The following is a 21,816-nucleotide window of genomic DNA, read 5'->3' as shown; positions in this document are numbered from 1 at the left end:
ATATTCCGAGGAAGTTTATCCCTCGGAATATTCCGACGACATCTTCCGAGGAATTTTCGACGAACTTGTGGTTGTGGTCCTCGGAAATTCCGAGGAAATAGGGTTTCCTCGGAATTCCGTCGGAAATTTCCGAGGGATTTCCGAGGAAAGATGAATTTCCGAGGAGTTATTTCCGAGGACTTTTTTCGTCGGTATGTCGTCGGAATAGCGTTATTCCGACGACATACCGGCGATTTTTTCCCTCAGTATGCCGTTGTTTTCTTGTAGTGTCAAGAATACATTATATATTTTGTATATTTGATTTCAGTTACTTAATATTCGTTCAAAAAAAATAAATAAATTATATTTCTTTTATTTTATAAGTTATTTACATCATAACGAGTTTGGTTTAAAGTAAGGACTTAGAGTATGATTAACTCGGAGTTCTTAGGATGGGGTTCTTAACGGAAGTTAAGAAACCCACTCTAAGAACCCCGGGTTAATCATTGTATTACTTGGTTATAACGTGCATCCGAAGATCATACATGAATGTCAAGTAGTCCAAGAACTTTTCATTCCATGGCATAATCTTTTGTGCTCCTCCTGACGTTCCCGAACTACATTATAAACACGTCAAGGATTAGGCATTTACTGAAATTTACGAGAGATGAGTACGGTAAAATCTTATTGAATTTCTTGATTTATCATTATTTATTTATAAATAAAACATAAGCAACATTTTCATAAGCATGCAAACGCAAAGCAATCATGATCTTAGTTTCGTATAAATATTAATTAACCAATGACAATGCAGCCTCTTATTTTTACCTTAGTAAGAAACCGGTAATAGGCCGGGTTGATATGACATTGGAAGGCTCTCCATTCGCGACACGTTGGATATATGGCTTAACATCTTCATAAGTCACTACAGGTACATTCTTCTTGAAAATCTCTTTATCAAATTTCCCATGGAAGAAGCGTTGGAGATACTCTGTGTTTGTGTTGAGTGTGAGTATCTCCTCCAATACATTGTCTTGAATCTGCTTTACATTTGATGTCAAATCCTCCAGAATCTTCAGTTTATCATTTGCTTTCTCGGTGAGATCAGAGATTACACTCATAGCTGGTTATATCTATGACTATGAATTGCACTCATCCTTCTATAAGTAGAGAAACAAAATGATTTAATAACACTTAGTAGTTCGTGAAGCACAATGAATAGATTAAAAATGATCACAACTATTTGGGGAACGTGTGAAATGATTTTTGGAAAGATTTTAAGCTACCAAAAAATGATTCATGTACGGTGTACCTTTGAAGAACCTGCTTTGGGATAGGTTACTTAATGTACTGTTGTAACTTGTAACTAAAGGTATCCATATCTCCTCGCTGCCGCCAGCTCACATACAATATCAGTTAGCTGAATAGAAATTTAAACTTCACTTCAACTTACTAAAATTTATCTTATTGTTCTAAATATGTCGGTCCTTTTCGGGTGTGACTTCTCGTCGACCCCACGTGACATAAATCAATTTAAGAACTCTAATAAAACCAAAGAAACCGTTCAAAATATATGGCCCCAAGGGTTTTGCAAGAGTCAAGAAGGATGGACTCCAAACGCCATCGAGTCATCGACCGTCCAAACCTACTGGATAATGTATTCACATGTAAAGGTCACATCGACTTCAATATCTTTTGCCAACGTCCAACGGTTTCACATTTTTTATACAACTGTAAACACACTACAAGAATTATTGAAAATAGCCAAGGACTGGCGAAAACATTTTAGTAGCCATAATTATTAGCGAAGAAAGTTGCGACGGATAGCGACAAAACAAAAAAATGCTAAGTTTGTAGCTAATCCGTAGCGATCTATTGCTATCTAGCTACGAATATGATCTATAGTCATTCTCTAGCTAAATAGCTACTAACCAGCGAGAAATAAATTGTCACCAAATTTTTTTGTGGTTGGCAAAAGATGCTATAAATATTTATGTATCTAACTGATATGTATGTGCTATATGTTCGAAATTTGCACTTGTGGCACATGATCGATACTAGTAATGTTTGAATTAAGACAATGCGTACATTAGACCCTTCAAATATTATATGTTTATTGTGTTTGGTGATACTTGTGTTAAAGATTTAGGGTTTAGAGTATAGGGATTGTGGTTTGGGGCTAAGGGTTAAACGCTTTATATTTAAGAAGTTGTTAAAAATATCGTAAATTATATTTTCTTAGAAATTTATATTGGATTACTAAAAATGCATAAAACTGTGATGTTAGAATGAAAATATTTGGTAACTAAAAATGTATAAATTTATATTTAATAATTTGTAGTTACCAAATATTTTCATTCTAACATCACAAATTTATATTTAATAATTTGTTAAAAATATAAAAATTTGGTTAGTAAATTATAATTGGTTAGGTGAAATTTATTTTTCACTATTAAAATGTATGAATTTGGTTATTATAAATATCCTTTTCATTTTTATATCAAAAATGTTATTTTTCTCCATTAATTATTTTGCCTCCACACATTTCCCTCCTAAATATTTTTGGCTTCACTAATTGCCTCCATTTTCCTATTTCCCTCCCAAGTGCTTTTGGGTTTAGCTCCAAAATAACACTAAAGATAATAATATCGTGAGTGCTTCCTATTGGTTGGAAAGGGAGTGTGCGGATTACAAATTTGGACCATTGATCAGTCGAATCTAATGGTCCAGATTTATTAATCTGTGTCTGTTTCTTTCTCTATCACTCTCATATGTTTCTCTCTTTCCATCTCTATCAATGAAGACTCTTCTCTATGTCTCTTCCTCAATCACCGTGAAACAACTCCAAGGATTAAGAAGAAGAAGACTTGAGAAGCTTTAGGAGAAGACTAGGAATGGAGGTTCAATTGAGTCTCTTACTCTCTCTCTCTCTCTTTCTCAGATTCAGTTTTGTTTATGATTCAGTGTATTAAGATTCTTCAGAAGCATGAGTGCAGCAGGCTTAGCAGCTAAGCAGACGGAGGAGGCAGACAGAAGAATCACCAGAAAAGCATGGTAAGAAGCACCGGCGACAAGAGATGGTGGAGGTGGAGAAGACGATGGCGGCATGAGATGGTGGGGGTGGAGCTGAGGCCATCAACGCCGGATCTGAAGAACCTATGGTCCAGAGGAAGCTAGTTCTGGTGGTGTCGGCGAAGCTTCACTGTGCGGCGGATGATAGGAGATACTCGTATATATTTCAACGACAAAGAACGTTGTAGGTATGTATTTACAAATTCAGAGATACTATTTGTAGCTATGTTTAAATCTTGATCTTCTTAGTGAGCAATCATGTCTTTTATTATAATTCCACATGTTGCTGATAAAGCATATTACTTTTTGTCTAGTGATGCTTATATACTGCTGGTTTAGTCAATTACCGTGTACCACCAGCTGTTCTTCCACGTCAAGCTTGTTATGAGAGTCAATGTATGAGCCAGCAGTTGATAGCTATGTGTGAAGCTCGGGGATTCAAAGTGCCAGTACATATGCCTCACCCACCGCTCTCCATCTACATGTCTATGTATCAACGAGCATATGAACTACGATTCTTCCCCAACAAGTAGATGAATCTAGATACAATCTAAGGCACATTGTTTTTGAATTCTTACAGGATCTCTACTAGAAATCTTTTTCTCATATTTTTATATTTTGTTGTCTAGTTTGCACTTTTTAGATTTAAGCATTCGTTTGTAGACTACAAGATCAACTATAATTTTACAATGTATCAAAAATTTTGGTTTTTATTATAATCTGTTTTACAAATAATAATGCCTGAAAAGTATGGTTTAATTTGTTTATTGAAAATTAAATATTTTGTAATCAAATTTGTGACCATATTAGCAACAAATTTGCCAGGAGAGTTTTGTCACTAAAGTTTGTAGCCTCATAGCTATAGAAATCAGTAGCCAAAGTTGTCACTAATTGGCAACAGACTCAGTCGTAGCCGCATCGTTACTGTTGGCTACGAATATTGCTCTTGATAATCTGTCGCTAGCTGGCTATAGATTAGCTACAGATTACGTTTAGCGTGGGCGATGAGGCCAAGGAGTTGATCTGTCGCCATTCGTTGCCGGTCCAATTTTAGCTACGGATTGTGTCTCTTAGCTATAATATAATCGGTAGCTATTCTAGTAAATTCTTGTAGTGACATGAGACCGAGACTTAAAAACCCATAAATATATCAATACTAGATGTTTGTATTAGAAGAAGCCAGCCAGATACTTTCAAACTAGGATACATCATTGTTATGTAGTAATAAGACTAGATTAACAATGTCTTTGTGCGATCGCTCCTAATGTCTTGATCTACTCGATTGCGTTTGATCTAAAGCGATAAAGAAAACATGCAAGAGAGTATTTGGTCACCCGGAGCTCACCGCACTCTCCCAACGTGGAAGAGCCGCTATATATCTCCGGAGCTGGATCACCACCAACTTCACTAGCTCAGCTTAACCCCGAGCTCAGATCACAACTCGATCTCTCTCTCAATCTGTGGTGACTCTCTCTATCTCTCTTTCTCGATACTACTCGAGAGATTGATAGTCTAACGGCTTATAAACACACCGTTTTACATCACCCACAACATTGTAGCACGTGATTACTAACTCAAGCCACAAACCGGCTTAAGCAATCTTGGTTCTAATCAATTGATTCGAACCGGTTTACATTCAAATACAAGGACACTCATTCTTCCGTCTTTATCAAATATTAAAAAAAGAAGAAGTACATAGTGGATTGACGACTACTCCATCAAAACATTAACTTTCTTGATTGATTGATAAAAGCAGTCAACGTCTTCTTAGGCTGCTACTCCATATCGCAATCCCAGGAACCAAAAGAAAGTTACTCCAGGAGAAGAAAAATAATAAAGACATTGAACATGTAACCCCGACACGTCGTTAACTTGCGCGTAAAGCAAACTTACTGGTAACCTAAACTGATTTTGCAGACAAAGCCCAAACGAGAACTTGTAAATTTATTACAAAGACGCATGTTTCAATTTGAACATTAGCTAGAAACAAATCATTATTTCAAAAACAAGAAATAAAAAAAGAACAAGAAAAAGACACAAACCCAATAATCTCGAACATTCAAGGTTACATTAAGACAACACAAAGTCTAATGAGTAGTGACTTTAAGACTGAAAGATTTGTTAATCCAAGCCCTAAAGCTTCTTTTCCTAGCCCCATTAATGGGGAAACTCGATCTTCCACTGTCTTCTTCCTCAACCTTCTTCTTCTCCTCCTCCTCTGGTTTCTCACACAGCATAAAGTTCCTCGCTCCCAACGACCCAATCGCTTCCCATGGACTCAAAGCTGCACAAAAACAAAAACCCACAAATAAAAACAAAACTTTATCACACAAAAGCATTGATTGATCTCATACCTTCAGGTCCAACCATGGGGCAATAGAAAAGAAAATCGTTAAAGTCGGATCCAAGAACCGGAAGCCGACCTTCCCGAGCGTAACATTTAAGAGCAGTGTCGATCACATTAGCGACGAGGTCTCCTTCGTAAGCCACGAACCGGATCGGACCGGCGCTACCGAGAAACGCGACGCTGATTAAGATCCGGTTCCCCTTAATAGTAACCGTCTCTCTCTTCTTCTTCTTCTGCTTGTTGTACATCAACATCTTCTTTCACGGGGTCGAGGCCGAGGCAACGGTAGTACCAGCCTTCTTTGCAAGATCCGAAAGCGAAAACAGAGTCTGAAGATGAAGGGATGTGCATAAGATTATTATCACCGATCGGAGTAGGTTCCACCATTCACGAACGTCACCGGAGAGGAAGAAGATGAACGGAGAGAAAGGAAGCAGAAGAAGCGTGGTTTGCGAGAGGAGGGAGAGGAAGAAGAGAGATGAAAAATCGAATTTGTGATTTTGCGAGATGAGAGGCGTGTAGGTTTTGTATATAAATCAAAGAACATACGGTTTTGTCGGGTTGGGTTTTTCGGTTTTGTATAGATACACCGAATTAAACCGAGATATATTTTGGTTAAAACTCAGGTTATACGGTTCGGTTTTGGTATTATTATGTGTTCCAAATTAAACCGAGCTATTTTTTGGTTAAAACTCAGGCTATACGGTTTGGTTTTGATATCCCCTATATATTAATTGAGAAACATTCGAAAAGATGTAACCTCAATTTTTTATTAATTAAAATAGGCCCCAATGTATAGGTGGCACTCAATTAGGTAGTCAATTACATTCAATTGAAAAATAAGTAGGTCCACATTCGATTTTTATATGTTGTTAGATACATAAGTTGGTCAAACTATATGATATAATGATATGATATGTTATTTTCTTTCCTTAAATAAAACCTACGGAATTACCATAAATGATTAATATATATATGACAATTAATGATTTTAATAATAAAGATTTGATAACAATTTATATCTCCTCCATCATTTTTTGTTTAATTTTATATTATTAAAATAAATTAAACAATCAAATTAGCTATAAAAGTAAAATTTAGATTTTTTCGTATATGTTATATTTTGAATTTTTAAAAACGACAATAAATGACTAAAACTATTAAAATTAATATGTTAAAAATTAATGATCAATGGTTTAACAATTTTATTATAAGAAGATACACATGATTTTAAAACCATATGAGTAAAAAATATCATTTAATAATAAAAAAAAAATATATATATATAGATTAAACACTATATACAATAGGATTACATAAATATTTTAATATTAAAAGTTTCAATGAATTTTCAAGAACATTTATAAATTATAAACTTATTAAAGATTTCAGATTGAAAATTTTGTTATCGATGATTTAAATATTTTGTTATAAAACGATAAGAATGATCATAGAACCGTATGATTATAAATTCTTATTTAATAAATAACTATACAAAATATACTATTCTTAGAAAAATAGGTTGGTCCATCTTAACTTATATTACACTTTTTATTAAACTAACTATCGAATTGATAAATAACGTACCAAAAAATGTTTTCCACTTTTCTTAAATAAAAGCTACGAAATTACCTAATATGATTAACATATACGTGAAAATTAATTATTATGAATAATAAATATTTGATAACAATTTTTGTATCTTAGTTCTTTTTAAAAATTTTATATTATTAAAAGATATTAAAAATCACATTAAATATATAATAAAAAACATTTATATTTTTTTATATGTTATATTTTGAATTTTTCAAAACGTCTATAAATTATTAGAAATTTGAAGATCACCACTCTTAAAATTTTGTGATCAATAGATTATTTTTTTGTCATAATAAGTTACAAATGATCATAAAATTGTATTAATATGAACTTTTATTTAATATTATAAGAAGATACACATGATTTTAAAACCATATGAGTAAAAAATATCATTTAACAATAAAATATATATATATATATATATATAGATTAAACTATATACCATAAGATTACATAAATAGTTTAATATTAAAACTTTCAATGAATTTTCAAAAACATTTATAAATTATAAACTTATTAAAGATTAATTCAGATTGAAAATTTTGTTATCGATGATTTAAATATTCAGTTATAAAACGATATGAATGATCATAGAAGTGTATGATTATAAATTCTCATTTAATAAATGACTATATAAAATATACTATTCTTAAAAAAATAGGTTGGTCCATCTTAACTTACATCATATTTTTTATTAAACTAACTATCGAATATTCGAATTGATAAATAATCTACCAAATATTGTTTTTGCACTTTCCTTAATTAGAAGCTACGAAATTACCTAATATGATTAACGTATATAAAAAAATTAATTATTATGAATAATAAATATTTGATAACAATTTTGGTATCTTAGTTCTTTTTTAATTTTATATTATTAAAAGATATTAAAAAAATCACATTAAATATATAATAAAAACATTTATATTTTTTCTTATATGTTATATTTTGAATTTTTCAAAACGTCTATATATTATTAGAAATTTGAAGATTCTCACTCTAAAATTTTTGTGATCAATAGATTATTTTTTTTGTCATAATAAGTTACAAATGATCATAAAATATAACGCATATGAATTTTTATTTAATAAATATTCAAACTAAATAATATATATATATATATATACTAATGATTTAAAGCAACAAGATTGGCTGATCAATTTAGTTGTCCAGTTGAAATCTTTCAAAAGTATGTGAAAGACTAAAGTCAAAGTAAATATGGATTTAGAATAGTAGTTATATTTTACTAACCAAAATACCGAAAAAAACCGAACGGAACCGAAACCAATCCGATATCTGGATTGAACACCCCTAATCCAAATGAAGCCAAACTATTGTTTCATTCTCCAAAATATAATAAAAATAATAACTTAATTCCGCGCAAGGCGCGGGTCTTATCCTAGTTATTATTATGTGTGTTACAAACTAAACTGAAATCGTTTCCTATCTTCGTTTTTTTCTTTTAATTTGGTAAACAACATAACTAATTGGATAAAATTTGGTGTAATTCAGTTTATTTTTAGAGAATTCGGTTTCTTTAATTGCTATTTTTTAAACGATGGTTCTGCATGCCAAATCGAATCAAGAACCGATTGAATATATAACGTAACTAGGGACAGGAAAATGATATAGAAAAGCTATATATGTGATATATTTATTCATTATATATAGTCATTGGTTTTTGTATGCCCTACATGGTCTGTTGTTATATATTTGTTGGAAAGAGCTGGTGGATGAGAATCACGCTGACATCTTTCAAAATTTTCCGCATCCTCATGTGTACGGATTTGCAGGTTCTCGTGGGTGGCACGTTGCAGGATGTTTAGGATTACAACGAGCTGGAGGATCGCCAGACCCTATTGCTGGATATCCAATATAGTTTCCAGCTCCCACTTTCACCGTGCTCATAAACACACATGATACGAGCAGTACCACGAGAATAGACCTATTTGTTTCTTTCTTATTGCTCATGATTTTATGTTTTTGTAAAAAAGGTAAAGAAATCAATGTGTGATATTTATAGTGAAATCTTTATTCCACGCATGCAGTTGTATGATTTTTACTAAACAATGGGATATGAAATTAGCTTTCGAAAATAATAAAGAAATGAATTTGCAATTAATTTATCTGAAATCTCAGTTGTATTTTTGTCATAGAATTGGAGGTTGGTTTACTCAAAATTAAGATGTCTTTTTCTATTCTTTTCTATAAAGACAAAAATCTTAAACGACTTATTTATGGTGAATACATTTTGTGAAAATTTAACATTTGTTAACAAAAAACTTTGAGATTAATTTACTTTATTTCAATATTTAATCAGATTTATTTTTATAATTTAAATTTTAGCTGCTACTTTCAAAATGTAATGTATCTTTACTTATTTCTCTATTTTTGAAATATGTGAAATTTTATAATGAAATATTTTCCTTCGTCCATTTACATAAGGGGTATTCAGGGGAAATTGCCACAAATACCACATTTATAGTACCACTTTTCATGTTTACACTAATCACTTTTGCATTCACTTTCAATGAAGGATAAAAGACACTTAAATCCCTAGGGTTAGCTAATCTACACTTAGAGTTTATCGTTGAACGGTGTGGTAGAGTTTTTGGAATGTGAAATTTAAGATTCTAATAAATATATAAATAAATACTTAAAAATATACAAATTTTTTAAAAAATAGTTTCAAACATAATTTCGATTTTCAAAAAGAAATTTTGAAAAAAAATAAAAATAATTTCGAAAAAAGTTCGAATTTGAAAAAGTATAATTCAAATTTTTTTTTTTTTTTTTATTTATTTATTTAAATAATGATTTATTATATATATAGATAACAAGAGTATAAGAGTCTTTTGCCACTTAATAAAGAAAGTATTTTTGAAAATGTCTATTTAGTGGTGATAAAGATGAAAAGTAGTATCATGAAAGTGGTAAACATAAAATTTCTCCGGTATTCAGCCACAACTTTAGAATAATTAAAATTTTACTTAATATCATTTACAATTAAATAAGATTTATATTTTTCAACCAAAAAATATTCTATTGTACATGGAAGTCACTAAAATTCCAATGCTCAAAATATTTCCAATAATAATGAATAGAAATTACTTTTCCAAATTACTATATAGCTCACAAATATTGAATTTTAAATACTTGAAAAATCTTATAATTCAATATTACTGTATTTATTAGAATTTGTAAAATTAAATTCATATTTGAGTAACAAAAATTTTGTCAATCATTATTGTTTAACAGTTGATGTGATTTTTGTTCTTATAGAATTTTTTTTTTTAGTTTAGCAAAACAATAAATATATTTTTAATTATTACTAGAAAGAGGTGATACGGTCAATTTTAATTCAATTTACTAACCCGCATATGCACTCTCATCGTGCTGCGTTAGTAAATGAGAAGTTAAATCCACAAGGGTACTTGGGTTTTGTTTTCTCAAATCTCTAAACGAGTACTTATTAAGAGGTACTTAAAGACGTATCAAGCAAGCAATATAAGAGGTACTTATAAACGGTGTACCAAATATACGAATTAAACATGATCACGGTAAACTCAATGATTCTAAAATGTTGTCTGAAAACAAGAAATCAATCAGATTTAATGTCAAGTATGGTAAGGTCATACATACATTATTAACAACTGTAAACAAGTCCCAAGAGGAACCAAAAGGAAAATAAAGATTCTTGCATAACAAGACTTGATTTATTTTAACAAGGAAACTCGAAGACGTTGATGAGATGTTTATGATTCAGACAACAACCTAGTCTCGAGGTCACGCGTGTAATCAGCAACGAATGCGATGTATTTAGTAGGGGGAGGAACGTCGACGTTTAGCTTCTCGTATTCCCATTTCCACTTGGCAATACAAACTCCATCATCTCTAGGAACAACGTCAAGTGTTATCTTATAGCTCTTGTACTGCTCCAACACATCTCCTTCCATAGCTAAGAAAGAAACCGACATGTTCTCTTCATCAACCTCTGTCTTCTCCTTAATCTGCTCCATCTTTCCATCTATAATAAATCCAAGATTCCAAAGTAATCAATGAAAGTACAAGAACCTGATAAAGAAGAGGAATACATTTTTCAAAAATCTGGAAAATACAAATAATTAGTTATATACCTACGATGAGATTCCAGATCTGAATCGAGGAGTTGTAGTTGGTATCATCATGATAAATAGAAACTGCTTCTGTCTTGTCTGTGAAACTTCCTTTCTTATTCTTGAAACTGTTGAAAAATCTATCGGCCGGCATGTTTACTTGGATCTCTAGGTCGAGAGTCTCAATGCCCGCCATGGCTCCACAATATTTTACTGGTTTATCACAATGACTCTTGTGTTGTCTTATATATTCTTAGTACGTCGAGAAGGAGACATACATCAGCCGGCGGATGAGAATGTAGCTTGCTATGTCTTCAGTGCATAAACTTGATAACCATTAAGTCTATTCATCAAGACTGATTCTTTTTTTTTTAAACTGATTTATTATGATGTTACAATTGTGATATGAGAAAAATTACATAGACGATTCGACAACCGACAATACTACCTGCTTTCTGAAGATCTACGTCACTGCATCACCTGAACCGTACTATGAAGATCCACGCTTGGCAAGATTTACTTGTACCAAATTTACTGGCAAGATTTACCAGCAAGAATCAAGACTGATTCTTAGTAGACAACTTCAGCTATGTTGAGAAAAAACACAAAATTTTAAAATGGTAACAACACTAGGTTATTAATTTATTATAAACTAAATGGCAATTTTCCTAAATAGGCTATTTTCAAGTTTTGGTCACAAAAATAGATCACAGGGAGTAAAATGACCAAAATGTTTCATTTAATAGGTAAAATGATCCTAATACCCTAGATATATAAAAAATTAAAAAATAAAAAAATTATAGTTTTAGATTATATGTTTTCAAATTCGAACTTTTTTATAAATTTTTTTTTTTTGAAATTTGTTTTTGAAATTTTTTTTTGAAATTTTCTTTTTGTAATTCGAAAATACTTTTTGAAACTATTTTTAAAATTTTTATTTTAAAATTTTTAATATTTATATTTTATTTTATAAAATTTTAAACCCCAATCCCAAATCTTCACCCCTTAACTCTAAACCCTAAGGTTTGGATTAGTTAACTCTAGGGGTATAAATGTATATTTACCTATTTAATAAAGCATTTTGGTCATTTTGATCTATGGCCAAATTTTTTTTATTGCTATCTACGGTATTTCTCTAAACTGAATGTCACGTCTGGATGCAGAGTCTTGATCGCTGACATTTGCTTGGTATATTTTTTTTTTAGAGATTTGCTGGATTTGAACGGTTAGTCCAATCATAATACCTGGATCATAATAATATAAACCCATCATCGACTTCGTCTAATTGTTTATATGTACTATATGATTTCTTTTTCTTTTTCAAAAAGTCAAAACTGAAACTTAACCAAGGCATGTTACCACTCCAATTCACTGATTCAGAGGTACTGTAGCGTAAGAGTACTAATCAAAATAATATTTTATCCACTAATTGTATAGGTATTTTTGATTTAATATTTCAAACCTTTTGCTCGTAAAGTATAAATATTGCTAGATTTCCAGACATTTAACACACTCCATATTCAAATCTAGAGAGATAGCAGATTATTATCAAGACATGTTTGATGTTATACAAAACACCCAAAATCATAAAGATAAAGAGATATATAACTAGATTTGGATCTGGATATTGGGTAGCTAGCAATTTGATGCAACCTAAGAAAGAGAAAGAGATACTAGAACCCAATATAACAAAGTTCCAGACCTTTGTTTGGAAGATAAAAGCTCCACAACTTTCAAGGTCGAGAGTCTGAACGCCCGCCATGGCTTCACAACTTTCTGGTTTATCACAATGACTCTTCTGTTGTCTTATCTTAATAGTTTACCAATTCGAGAAAATAGATGTGGCTCTGCGTATGTTTCTTGGTAAGCACTACGTGGCGCCGACAAATAATACTCCCTCCGGATACGAATGTAAGATGTTCTATATTTTTATCTTGTATACAAATGTATGATGTTTTGAGATATAATTAATGCATTTATTTTTAAAATTTAAACATAAATTAAAAAGTAAAATTATGAGTGGTGAAACTTTATTGATATAATCAAAAAGTAACAACTAAAATATTGTATTTATTGTTTCTTAATATGTGTGTAAAACCTTAAACATCTTATATTTAAATCCAGAGGGAGTAAATAGTAATATTCCTTTATTAAATAGCTAGTGTATACTCAACTTCACAAGATTTCCAAAGCCTCTTTACTCATGGGTCACCTGGATAGTGTTCAGGAAGCTCTTGACATCTTCCATTAGGTCTCCATTTTACGTAGGTTAAGGAATTGGAGTGGTAACATGCGTTGGATAAATTTCCGTTTTGACGTTTGGAAAAGAAACAGAGAGAAGATATACAGATATAAATAATTAGACAAAATTGATGATGGTTTTTTTTGTCAACGATGATGGGTTTACATCCCTGCACGTTATAGATGTGAAACGTTCTGTCTCTATCTTGCTTGCTTCAATGATGTCCTTTCAGTGTTCTCTCCTGCCTTGTTACGGTACGCTCGCCCCTGTACGACTCTCTGCAGTATGCAGTCTATGTTCTGGTCTCACTCCATCAAATGATAGTTTAAAGTTGCTTCCTCATTGCTTGTGGCAGACTCGTAAGGAAACACTTGTTGTTTCTGTCTTTTCGGTGTTTCTAGATTGTTTATCCTTTGTGAAGCTTGATGGCCTCCCATATGTTTCATTCGGTTTTAGTGGTTGTGTTGCAGGGAGTAGTGTGCCCAAGATTATGTATGCTTCCATGTTTGTTCTGTTAAAAGGCTCATCCATTTGGTGCATTGTCGCCTCTGCTTTTGATGCCGAACTTCTGATTGTTAAATCTGCTTCTATTGGGGTTTCAATCCCAGGCGTTAGACTAGTACTTGTGCTCTCTGATTCCCAAAGCCTCATTTCACTTCTTAGCACGATTGGCGTTGAATTTCGTGGACTGCTCAGCGACATTAGGTGTTGTTTATGTGTTATGTTTGCTCTTATCTTATGGTGTTATCTCATTGCTCTGTTTTGCTATGGTAGTAGCTGATGTTTTAGCCGGTTTGACTTTGTTATTGTTCGATGTAAACAATTTCGGAGACTAATGATTTATAAAATTGTTGTTTGATCAAAAAGAAATATGTATATTATTATGATCCGGGTATTATGATTGGATTAACAGTTCGAGTCCAGCAAATCTATAGAAAAAATATATCAAGCAAATATCGGTAAGCAGACTGTCCATCCATGCGTCACATTTATTTTTATAATAATCAAGGGTTTGTTTCCATTTTAATATTTTAATAATCAGTCTTCGATGCATACATACATACACTTGAGTGGAAAGAAGAAATATCAAGATAAATTCTAATATTTGTGTATTTGATCTCCTACATGATTCTCATCCTTGTGTGTTTTGATTTCAAAGCAAAAACAGAGACGAGCAAGTATGATACAAACTTTTATTATCAAATTAATAATCACAGCATACACTTAAAAGTTACATATTTGCAACTTTTTTTTTTTGCTAAAATACATATTTGCAACTTACAACATAAAACATAACATCGACTCATTATCATTTATATAACTTGCAGACATTTTATCTTAATCTTGAGAGAGAACACAGTTATTGACACAAACATGAAAATTATATAAAACGTACGGAGGAAAAAACAAGAATTTCTCCTCTATTCCTCGGACAAGAGGTGTTCGTCGATCTCTTTGATCATATCAGCAAAGAAAGGGAGCAAAGTCTCAGGGTGAGAAATGTTCTCATCAATCTTCTCATACTCGAAGTGCCACTTCACAATACTTCCATTTCCTCCTTGCTTGGGGGTTACCTGAATCGTAATCACAAAGCTCTTGAACTCTTCCATCAGATCTCCCTCTAAAACCCTAAACTTCACAATTTTCTTCTCAGGCTCCACCACTTCGATCCTCTCTTTCGCCACTCTGGCTTGTCCATCTACACCCAAAACGAACCGTTTACCGATCAAAATATTGTATCTTATTACACCAATATTATGCATGTATTTTTTTGAATGACGAGAAAGTTATGTGTCTGATCCAAGAGTTTTATTTAATAGGTAAATTCCTCGTTAGTATTATGCATGTATTCCCAACTATAGTATACAATATTCTAGCATAAATACCATGAACGTAGTTCCAAAATATAATACTGCCAACTTCGCCCCATTCTCCGTCGTGCAGATCACATGCCTGCACATTGCGTGGAGTGGCTTTGGCCACATGATGCGGTCTTCCGGCGTACATGTGGTAGAACTTCTCCGCGGGAGATTTGATCTCGACTTCAACCTCAAGTTCTCCTAATAGAGAAGACTGTGTCATGTTTATTTGCCAACGAAAGTGCTTTGATAGCTTTGAGATGCTTAAGAGTTCGTATCCCGTTTCTAATTTATAGACGGAGTGACAACCTCTTGGACTGGTCAGATAAATTAAATGATATGGAAGGGTTCAATTTTATTTTCTTGTGATGTCTTTATCTATGAGTTGGAGTGGTTACGTATATTTTTGATAAATTTGGGTTTTAAATTTTGAAATATTTTAATAACAGTAGACTATTTGGTTTATAATTGTGATCCGTATCTTATTGATTGATAAGTTTATATATAGAGCCAGAGCATGTGTCAGCAAGCACTAATCAAGGTTTGTTGCTATTTTATATAAACACTTATGATAAGTTTTAAGGATAGTTGGTATTTTCTCTATTTCAGCAAACGATCAGTCTTTGCTAGTTGTTACATAACGTGGATCCCGTGTGAGATTTTATCAGATATGCAAATATTTGGTTTCTTTATTTTTATTGGTATAATACTCTACGTGTTATTGTAGACTTTTAATTAAAAACGGTTTGTAGACTGTTCTCGAGTCTTTCTTAGATTGAATAGTAAATGGCAACTTTGATATCTTTGATAACTTCTTATCAAATTTTTATAAGTTTGTGTCTCTATCCTTGTTTTCTATTGAATTAAATGTCGAGGAGTTAGTCTATCGACTCGCACATCGTGGTTTGTTCGATGATGCTATTACTCTTGTAATCGTTTAACCTATTAATGAAGATTTTCGTCGTGCACACAAAAAAAAATACAAGATTTCTGTTTGTTTTGGTAACCACTTCTAATTCTTTCTTCTTTGGCTTTAATAATTTGAATTATAAATTCACCAAGAAGGAATATAATTTTTATATTGTTAAAATTGCAACGGTTTCAATATAATTAGAAGACGAAATATATATTATATATAATATAATATAACTGGGAATACTGATATATTATATATAATATAATATAACTGGGAATACTGATGACTGTGTCTAGCTGCTTGAATCAAGGCCTTAGGCATGTAGAGAAAAAGTTGAAAGATGATGAGTTGTTGAATTCTGGAATAAGATACCATGGATCAACAACTTTTAATATTCGATTTAAGTTGAGAGAATCCGTTCCAGTATTGACCACCTCTTTGTAACAAAGATAAGAGTAGAATAAATAACGAATCTTTGATACGCTCAAAAAGGGTCAGAGAAACTGATCATTGCAAAGAAAAGAAAAAAACAATTGTAGTTTAGTCTCGAGCTCTTCTATAACGTATCCATCGTCATGGAAATGCTAGAAAGTTCACATCAAAGGAGTAAATAAACTGAATCTAGTATAGAAAAGAAATTCATTTTTTTCTGCTAAAAGGTGTAAATATCATTAAGAACATAATGAAAGTCTAACACAAGGATCTTGTAATCAGATCCGCTCAAAAGCATTTCCGATTCAAGGAGTCACAAAAAAGAAAAAGAAAAACTCATTAAATCACAAAGGTACTATGGTTAATCTGCAAATGAACAGACCTTAGAGCTGCCTTATTAACCACAAGCAGCTGCACAGGTTCCCAAACATGCCTTCCTCATCTTTGAAGACCGATGAATCGAGGAGAAGGCTGAGCATGTAGACAATGTCAAATTAATAGAGATTGGATGCTCAAAGAGCTTTATTGAACTGAAATGAAAATAGATCTATAGAGCTTTATTATGCAAATGAAAGTAAATGAGCGGAAGAGATCGAGATTGTCACCAAGAACAAAGAGATTTGTGAAATGATATTGATTTTCCAAAGTTAAGGTTTTCATTACATAACATGACTATTTATATGAAAACACTTGCTGGAAACCCTAAATATATGGGCTTGATATTGAATCAAACATTGGGCTTGTGTCTAATACTCTCCCGCAAACTTGGCAGCGGGTGAACACAAAGCTGAAAAGTTTGAATGCACTTGAAGATGGTTTTGAAGGAGACATGAAGAATTGAAGCATGATGCTTGTAGTGTTGGCAAATGGTTCTATTCACCATTGTAGACAAACATTAGTGTGAGATCTTTTCAGGCCTATACTTAGAGAGTATCACATGGCTTCATTCAGAGGTTTTTTTTGAACTTGGAGAGCTTAGTTGATCTCACTCAGAGGTATAATTGTGACCTCTTTGTCTCACTATAAATATAGGTTTCCATTACCTATTTCATTCTTCTAGTATGTCTCATGAAAAACTCTTTCCACACCTACTAAACAAAGCTCTACTCAATCTCTGCCTTCCATCTATGTACCACCAAAATTGTGCTTCTAAACAACCTGCCATTCTCGTTGGCATTTCAGCGAGCACTTTGTGTGCTTATACAAAACCAGACTTGCTTCCATAAACCCATTGTTATAACTAACCGCAGCCTACTCATCTAACTTCACGTTCCAAAGAATCTAAACCAGCCAGCAAGACAATCCAAGACACAACAATTTTTCCATCCTCTGTCTCAAAAGAGAGAAACATAGATGATGCCGTGGATAGATGGTGTGGAATCTGAATCTTCAGGAAGATTCCTCTCTCTTTCTGGTCCGTTATGAGCTCATCCCAGCAAAGCACCTTGGAGTATCACATCTACACAAGATCAATGTTGTTGACGAGAGATAAAAGCTTCTGCCTTTGTCGAGAACAGAAACTAAGCCTCAGATTTTTTTTTTTTTTTTTGGTGAGGAAAGATGCTGGCAGCTTGCTCGACGGTTTTCTTCTGGCCCGGCTGTTATGCTGTAAAAGAGCAGCCTTATCCCTCTTATTATATGAATTAAACTATCTTTTATATCTCTTGAAGGCAACACAAGCTTCATCATTTTTTCTTTTTTTTTAGCGCCGGATAATTATGCTATTACGACTATGAGAAATATTACAGACGATTCTATAGCCGACAATTCTACGTGTCATATGAGGATTCACGCCTGACTTCATCACCTGAGCCGTCCTATGGGATCCTTGCTTGACGGTACTCCTTGCGCCATGCTGGAGATCTCTTGTAAGCCTTTTCTTTTTTAATTCGCATAATTCCGTCTTCTCCGGGAATTGAAACCCAGACCTCTTGGTGTAGAAGCATTAATGAACTCTTAGTCAAACCACTGGACCAAAGGGGCTTCCACACTTCATCCTTTCTTTAGTTTCTTAGTATTTCAATAAAGCTCCTTTGAGATAATCCAACTTTATGTTTGAATAAAGTCCTTTGGACACAAATCTATCTTGTTCTACAAATGTTCTCAGAGCAGATATGATTTGCCAATACTAAATACAGAGGTTGTTTCGAGCTGCGACGACGGAGGGCCCGACCTACCACTCCAATGCAATATTTGAAAATTAGTAATTACTCACATGCAATATTAGAAACATATATATATATAGAAGAGACATATATATAAACGATTTATTTATCGTCAATTTATAGGTTTTTAGTTGAAATTTCGTAATTACTCACATGCAATATTAGAAACCAATGACTCAAACATGCATAAATGATTCTAAAATATATAAATGAGTATTTTGGGTTAAGCGGAAGATCAAGTTGGGGTTCCACTGTAGCCGTAGGGTGTAGGGTTTAAGCGGAAGATTGTGTTGAGGTTCTACGGTTAATTGGACTAATACGCATCCCTGGCCCAGAGTTGATCCTCATGTTCAATAATATTCTCTCCGTTTCACTTTAATTATCATTTTAGGTTTATGCACACATAGACAACATTTATTTTTTATATTTTCAAAATTAAAACATCATTACATATACACCTAATCATATTTCAACCAATAAAAACCTAAACTGAAAAATATTAATAAATTTTGCATTGAAAACATAAAACGATACTTAAAATCAAACAAAATTTTAATTCTAAGATGACAACTAATATGGAACGGATGAAATATTTTTTTTTCTGAAACACGTTCAATAATATCTCTTAAGAAAAATATCACGAGTTTTAATTTCTTCCACCTACAAAAGTAATTCTCATGCATACATCAAAACTAAAACGCTACGGATAGGTTATTTTTACTTTGTATTCTTCTTTGTTTTCATCAATCATAGCAAAGAAAAGGATTTAACAAAATATAGTTTTATGTGTTAATCATGTAAAAGTGGAAAAGGGTAAAAACAAAGGCAGTAAAAATATATTAGTCCTCTATATTCATTTTTTCTTTGTTATTCATGTAAAAGTGTAAGAGTTTTCCCTTTTGTCTCATCTTTTTATTTACAGTACAGTTGTAATGTACCATTCCTATCTCTTACTCCATTATTGATTTTGGTCAAGAATCTCAAGATGTATGTTTCAGGGGCGTTAGTGGGATATGACTTTCTAATGGTTGTTAAAAAATTTAAAGTCTAGTACTGGTATTGGTTAATGGATTCTAAAATTATTATTCAAATATAGTGTTATTGGTTTCATGAATGTTTAATCATTAATGGCTTACAAAATCATGTGTAATTAGTTTTTTTTTGGTTTTTAGTGATTTTATAATTCTATCAAATCTAGTATTATTAGGACTTGAATTCTAAACAGTTTTACTCATAAAACAAAACTTCATAAATCTTGCATATAACCTCTAGATTCTTAAAATCATTATACTAGCATATTTTGATAAACTTTTTGAATATGAAAACTTCTTTACAACTCTTTAAAATTTTAACAAATCTCGATATTTACAATCAACCAACTCTTCATAAAGTTTACTCCCACTAGTATGAGTTTTGCAATCTAGGACTGGACTTAGACGATAGTGAGCCTGGTGACATTGAGGATTAAGCCAATCGCTTGGGAAGTGCTGATATCAAGATTAAAATCCCTCGCGTTTTAAATGAATCTTTTTTTATCAACTTGGGGGTTTCCCGGGACTATGTAATGATCCAGACTAATTCCTAAGGAGATATGCAACCTATAGATAGATCTTCTCTCCGTATATTCAAATGAGCCGAAAGCAAATGTCCATATCTACGAAAGGTGTCCAGGTAACATGTGACTTAATTTCGCATGACAGGTGGATTGAACCTGAAAAGTGTTGACATTCAAAACCTTTATCCTTACCACTTGACCACAAGCTCCTGGACTTTTGAATGAATCTTATAGTGCAATAAAAAGTAGAATTTGTTTTTGGTTCAATATCAATTTTTCATTCATACAGAGGTTTTGACCTCAGTCCATTTTCAACCAAATAAACTATGAAATGATAGAACACGTCTATATATGGATCCCACGCTACTATCTTTTCCACCAAGTAGAATTTAGATCAAACAAGTTTGGCGAATACTACACGCCCTTGCTTTAACAATCTATGTTATTAAAACTGAAGTACAATTTAGTGCTGTTTGAAAACATGAATATTAATATAATTGAGAATTATTTGAAAACGAGGATAGCAGTATTACATTAATTGTATTTCCATATTTCACTCATATTAACAAATTTATTAATTATATTACATTAACAATATTTCACATCATTAGTTATATTACCATAATAATAATAGTGTAGATTTTTATTTAGTAGTTAATCAATATTAATTTTGTGTCAATTATAAAATCAAAAGGTAAAATAACTGAGTTTAGTTTGTTTTACTAAAACATTTTTTTTAATTTCAATCGGTGGAAAATTACGTAGCCAAAAACATAATTCAAAGACATGTTTTGTGAATAAAATCCTAATTAAATCAAAATAATAAAAATGAATTACATTTATTATCACTTAATTTTTCACTCAATATAATTGTCTTACTAAATAAAAAAAACTCTTTCTATTTCACTTAATTTAGCAAAACACATAAATTTTTTTATTAGTTTATAAAATCAGTTAGGCATGAACACTAGATATTCCCCAAAGTTTGCCTTTATATTCTGGCTAGTTATGAATGGGAGATTATCTACTTGTGATCGAATGAGGAGTTGGAACCAGAACATAGATGAAACTTGTGCCTTGTGCCAGAGCTCACCGGAGACGTTGAAGCATTTGTTTTTTGAGTGTGCTTACTCTACTCGAATTTGGGAGAGTCTGGCTAAGGGTGTGATGAGTGACCAGTTTTCGGTCGATCTAGAGCAAATTGTTTGGATTGCCTCAAATGGTCTGAGCCTGAGCAGAATCAAGATCTTCACTCTGAGATATATTATGCAGGCCACAGTTTACTCGGTGTGGAGAGAAAGAAACCAACGAAGACATGGGGAAAGGTCATCACCAAGTGAGGTGCTGATAAAAAGGCTCGACAAAACTATGAGAAATAAATTCACTGTCATCAGAAGAAGGAGAGATAAAGATATGGAAAGAGGAATGATTGCTTGGTTTGAGTCAAGATTGAATAACTAGGGGGGTTTTTGCAAAAGTAACTCAAAACTCGGAGTCAAACAGAAAACTAACCTTTTCTTTTGACTCCTTTTTTTTTG

General features: G+C 32.3%; 4 protein-coding genes across 4 annotated transcripts in view; all 4 read right to left on the bottom strand.

The window, feature by feature from the left end:
* Nucleotides 1–1,100, bottom strand: part of LOC106309000 (4-substituted benzoates-glutamate ligase GH3.12-like) — a 4,157-nt gene extending 3,057 nt beyond the window's left edge. The window contains exons 1-2 of the mRNA XM_013746092.1: nt 808–1,100; nt 525–596 (exon numbers count right to left, since the gene is read on the bottom strand). Of these exons, the coding sequence (XP_013601546.1) occupies nt 525–596; nt 808–1,100 (365 nt within the window). The remainder of the gene's footprint in view (nt 1–524; nt 597–807) is intronic.
* Nucleotides 1,101–4,978: 3,878 nt separating this feature from the next.
* On the bottom strand, nt 4,979–5,897 carry LOC106310200 (uncharacterized protein At4g22758-like). The gene is made up of 2 exons (XM_013747425.1): nt 5,406–5,897; nt 4,979–5,335 (listed from the first exon to the last, which is right to left on the bottom strand). Exons 1-2 carry the CDS (start codon nt 5,650–5,652, stop codon nt 5,139–5,141), a joined length of 444 nt encoding a protein of 147 aa, XP_013602879.1. The 5' UTR covers nt 5,653–5,897; the 3' UTR covers nt 4,979–5,138.
* A 4,852-nt stretch (nt 5,898–10,749) lies between these two features.
* LOC106310338 (MLP-like protein 328) lies at nt 10,750–11,305 on the bottom strand. Its single transcript, XM_013747568.1, has 2 exons — nt 11,131–11,305; nt 10,750–11,021 (listed from the first exon to the last, which is right to left on the bottom strand). Exons 1-2 carry the CDS (start codon nt 11,303–11,305, stop codon nt 10,750–10,752), a joined length of 447 nt encoding a protein of 148 aa, XP_013603022.1.
* A 3,267-nt stretch (nt 11,306–14,572) lies between these two features.
* Nucleotides 14,573–15,494, bottom strand: LOC106310337 (MLP-like protein 31). The gene is made up of 2 exons (XM_013747567.1): nt 15,238–15,494; nt 14,573–15,050 (listed from the first exon to the last, which is right to left on the bottom strand). The coding sequence occupies exons 1-2, from the start codon at nt 15,431–15,433 to the stop codon at nt 14,773–14,775; spliced, it is 474 nt and encodes a 157-aa protein (XP_013603021.1). The 5' UTR covers nt 15,434–15,494; the 3' UTR covers nt 14,573–14,772.
* Nucleotides 15,495–21,816: the final 6,322 nt, after the last annotated feature.

The sequence above is a fragment of the Brassica oleracea genome, chromosome C8 (genome assembly GCF_000695525.1).
Source record: "Brassica oleracea var. oleracea cultivar TO1000 chromosome C8, BOL, whole genome shotgun sequence".
NCBI classification, from domain to species: domain Eukaryota; kingdom Viridiplantae; phylum Streptophyta; class Magnoliopsida; order Brassicales; family Brassicaceae; genus Brassica; species Brassica oleracea.
The sequence above is the reverse complement of the archived record's forward strand: the minus strand, read 5'-3'. Positions and strand labels throughout refer to the sequence as shown.

Excerpts from the sequence above, each read along its gene's own strand:
- LOC106310200 (XM_013747425.1), bottom strand. The coding sequence starts at position 5,652 with ATGTTGATGTACAACAAGCAGAAGAAGAAGAAGAGAGAGACGGTTACT. Across the intron at positions 5,336-5,405 it reads CCCCATGGTTGGACCTGAAG|CTTTGAGTCCATGGGAAGCG; the intron begins GTATGAGATCAA and ends GTTTTTGTGCAG.
- LOC106310338 (XM_013747568.1), bottom strand. The coding sequence starts at position 11,305 with ATGGCGGGCATTGAGACTCTCGACCTAGAGATCCAAGTAAACATGCCG. Across the intron at positions 11,022-11,130 it reads GATCTGGAATCTCATCGTAG|ATGGAAAGATGGAGCAGATT; the intron begins GTATATAACTAA and ends GATTTATTATAG.
- LOC106310337 (XM_013747567.1), bottom strand. The coding sequence starts at position 15,433 with ATGACACAGTCTTCTCTATTAGGAGAACTTGAGGTTGAAGTCGAGATC. Across the intron at positions 15,051-15,237 it reads ATTTTGGAACTACGTTCATG|ATGGACAAGCCAGAGTGGCG; the intron begins GTATTTATGCTA and ends TTTTGGGTGTAG.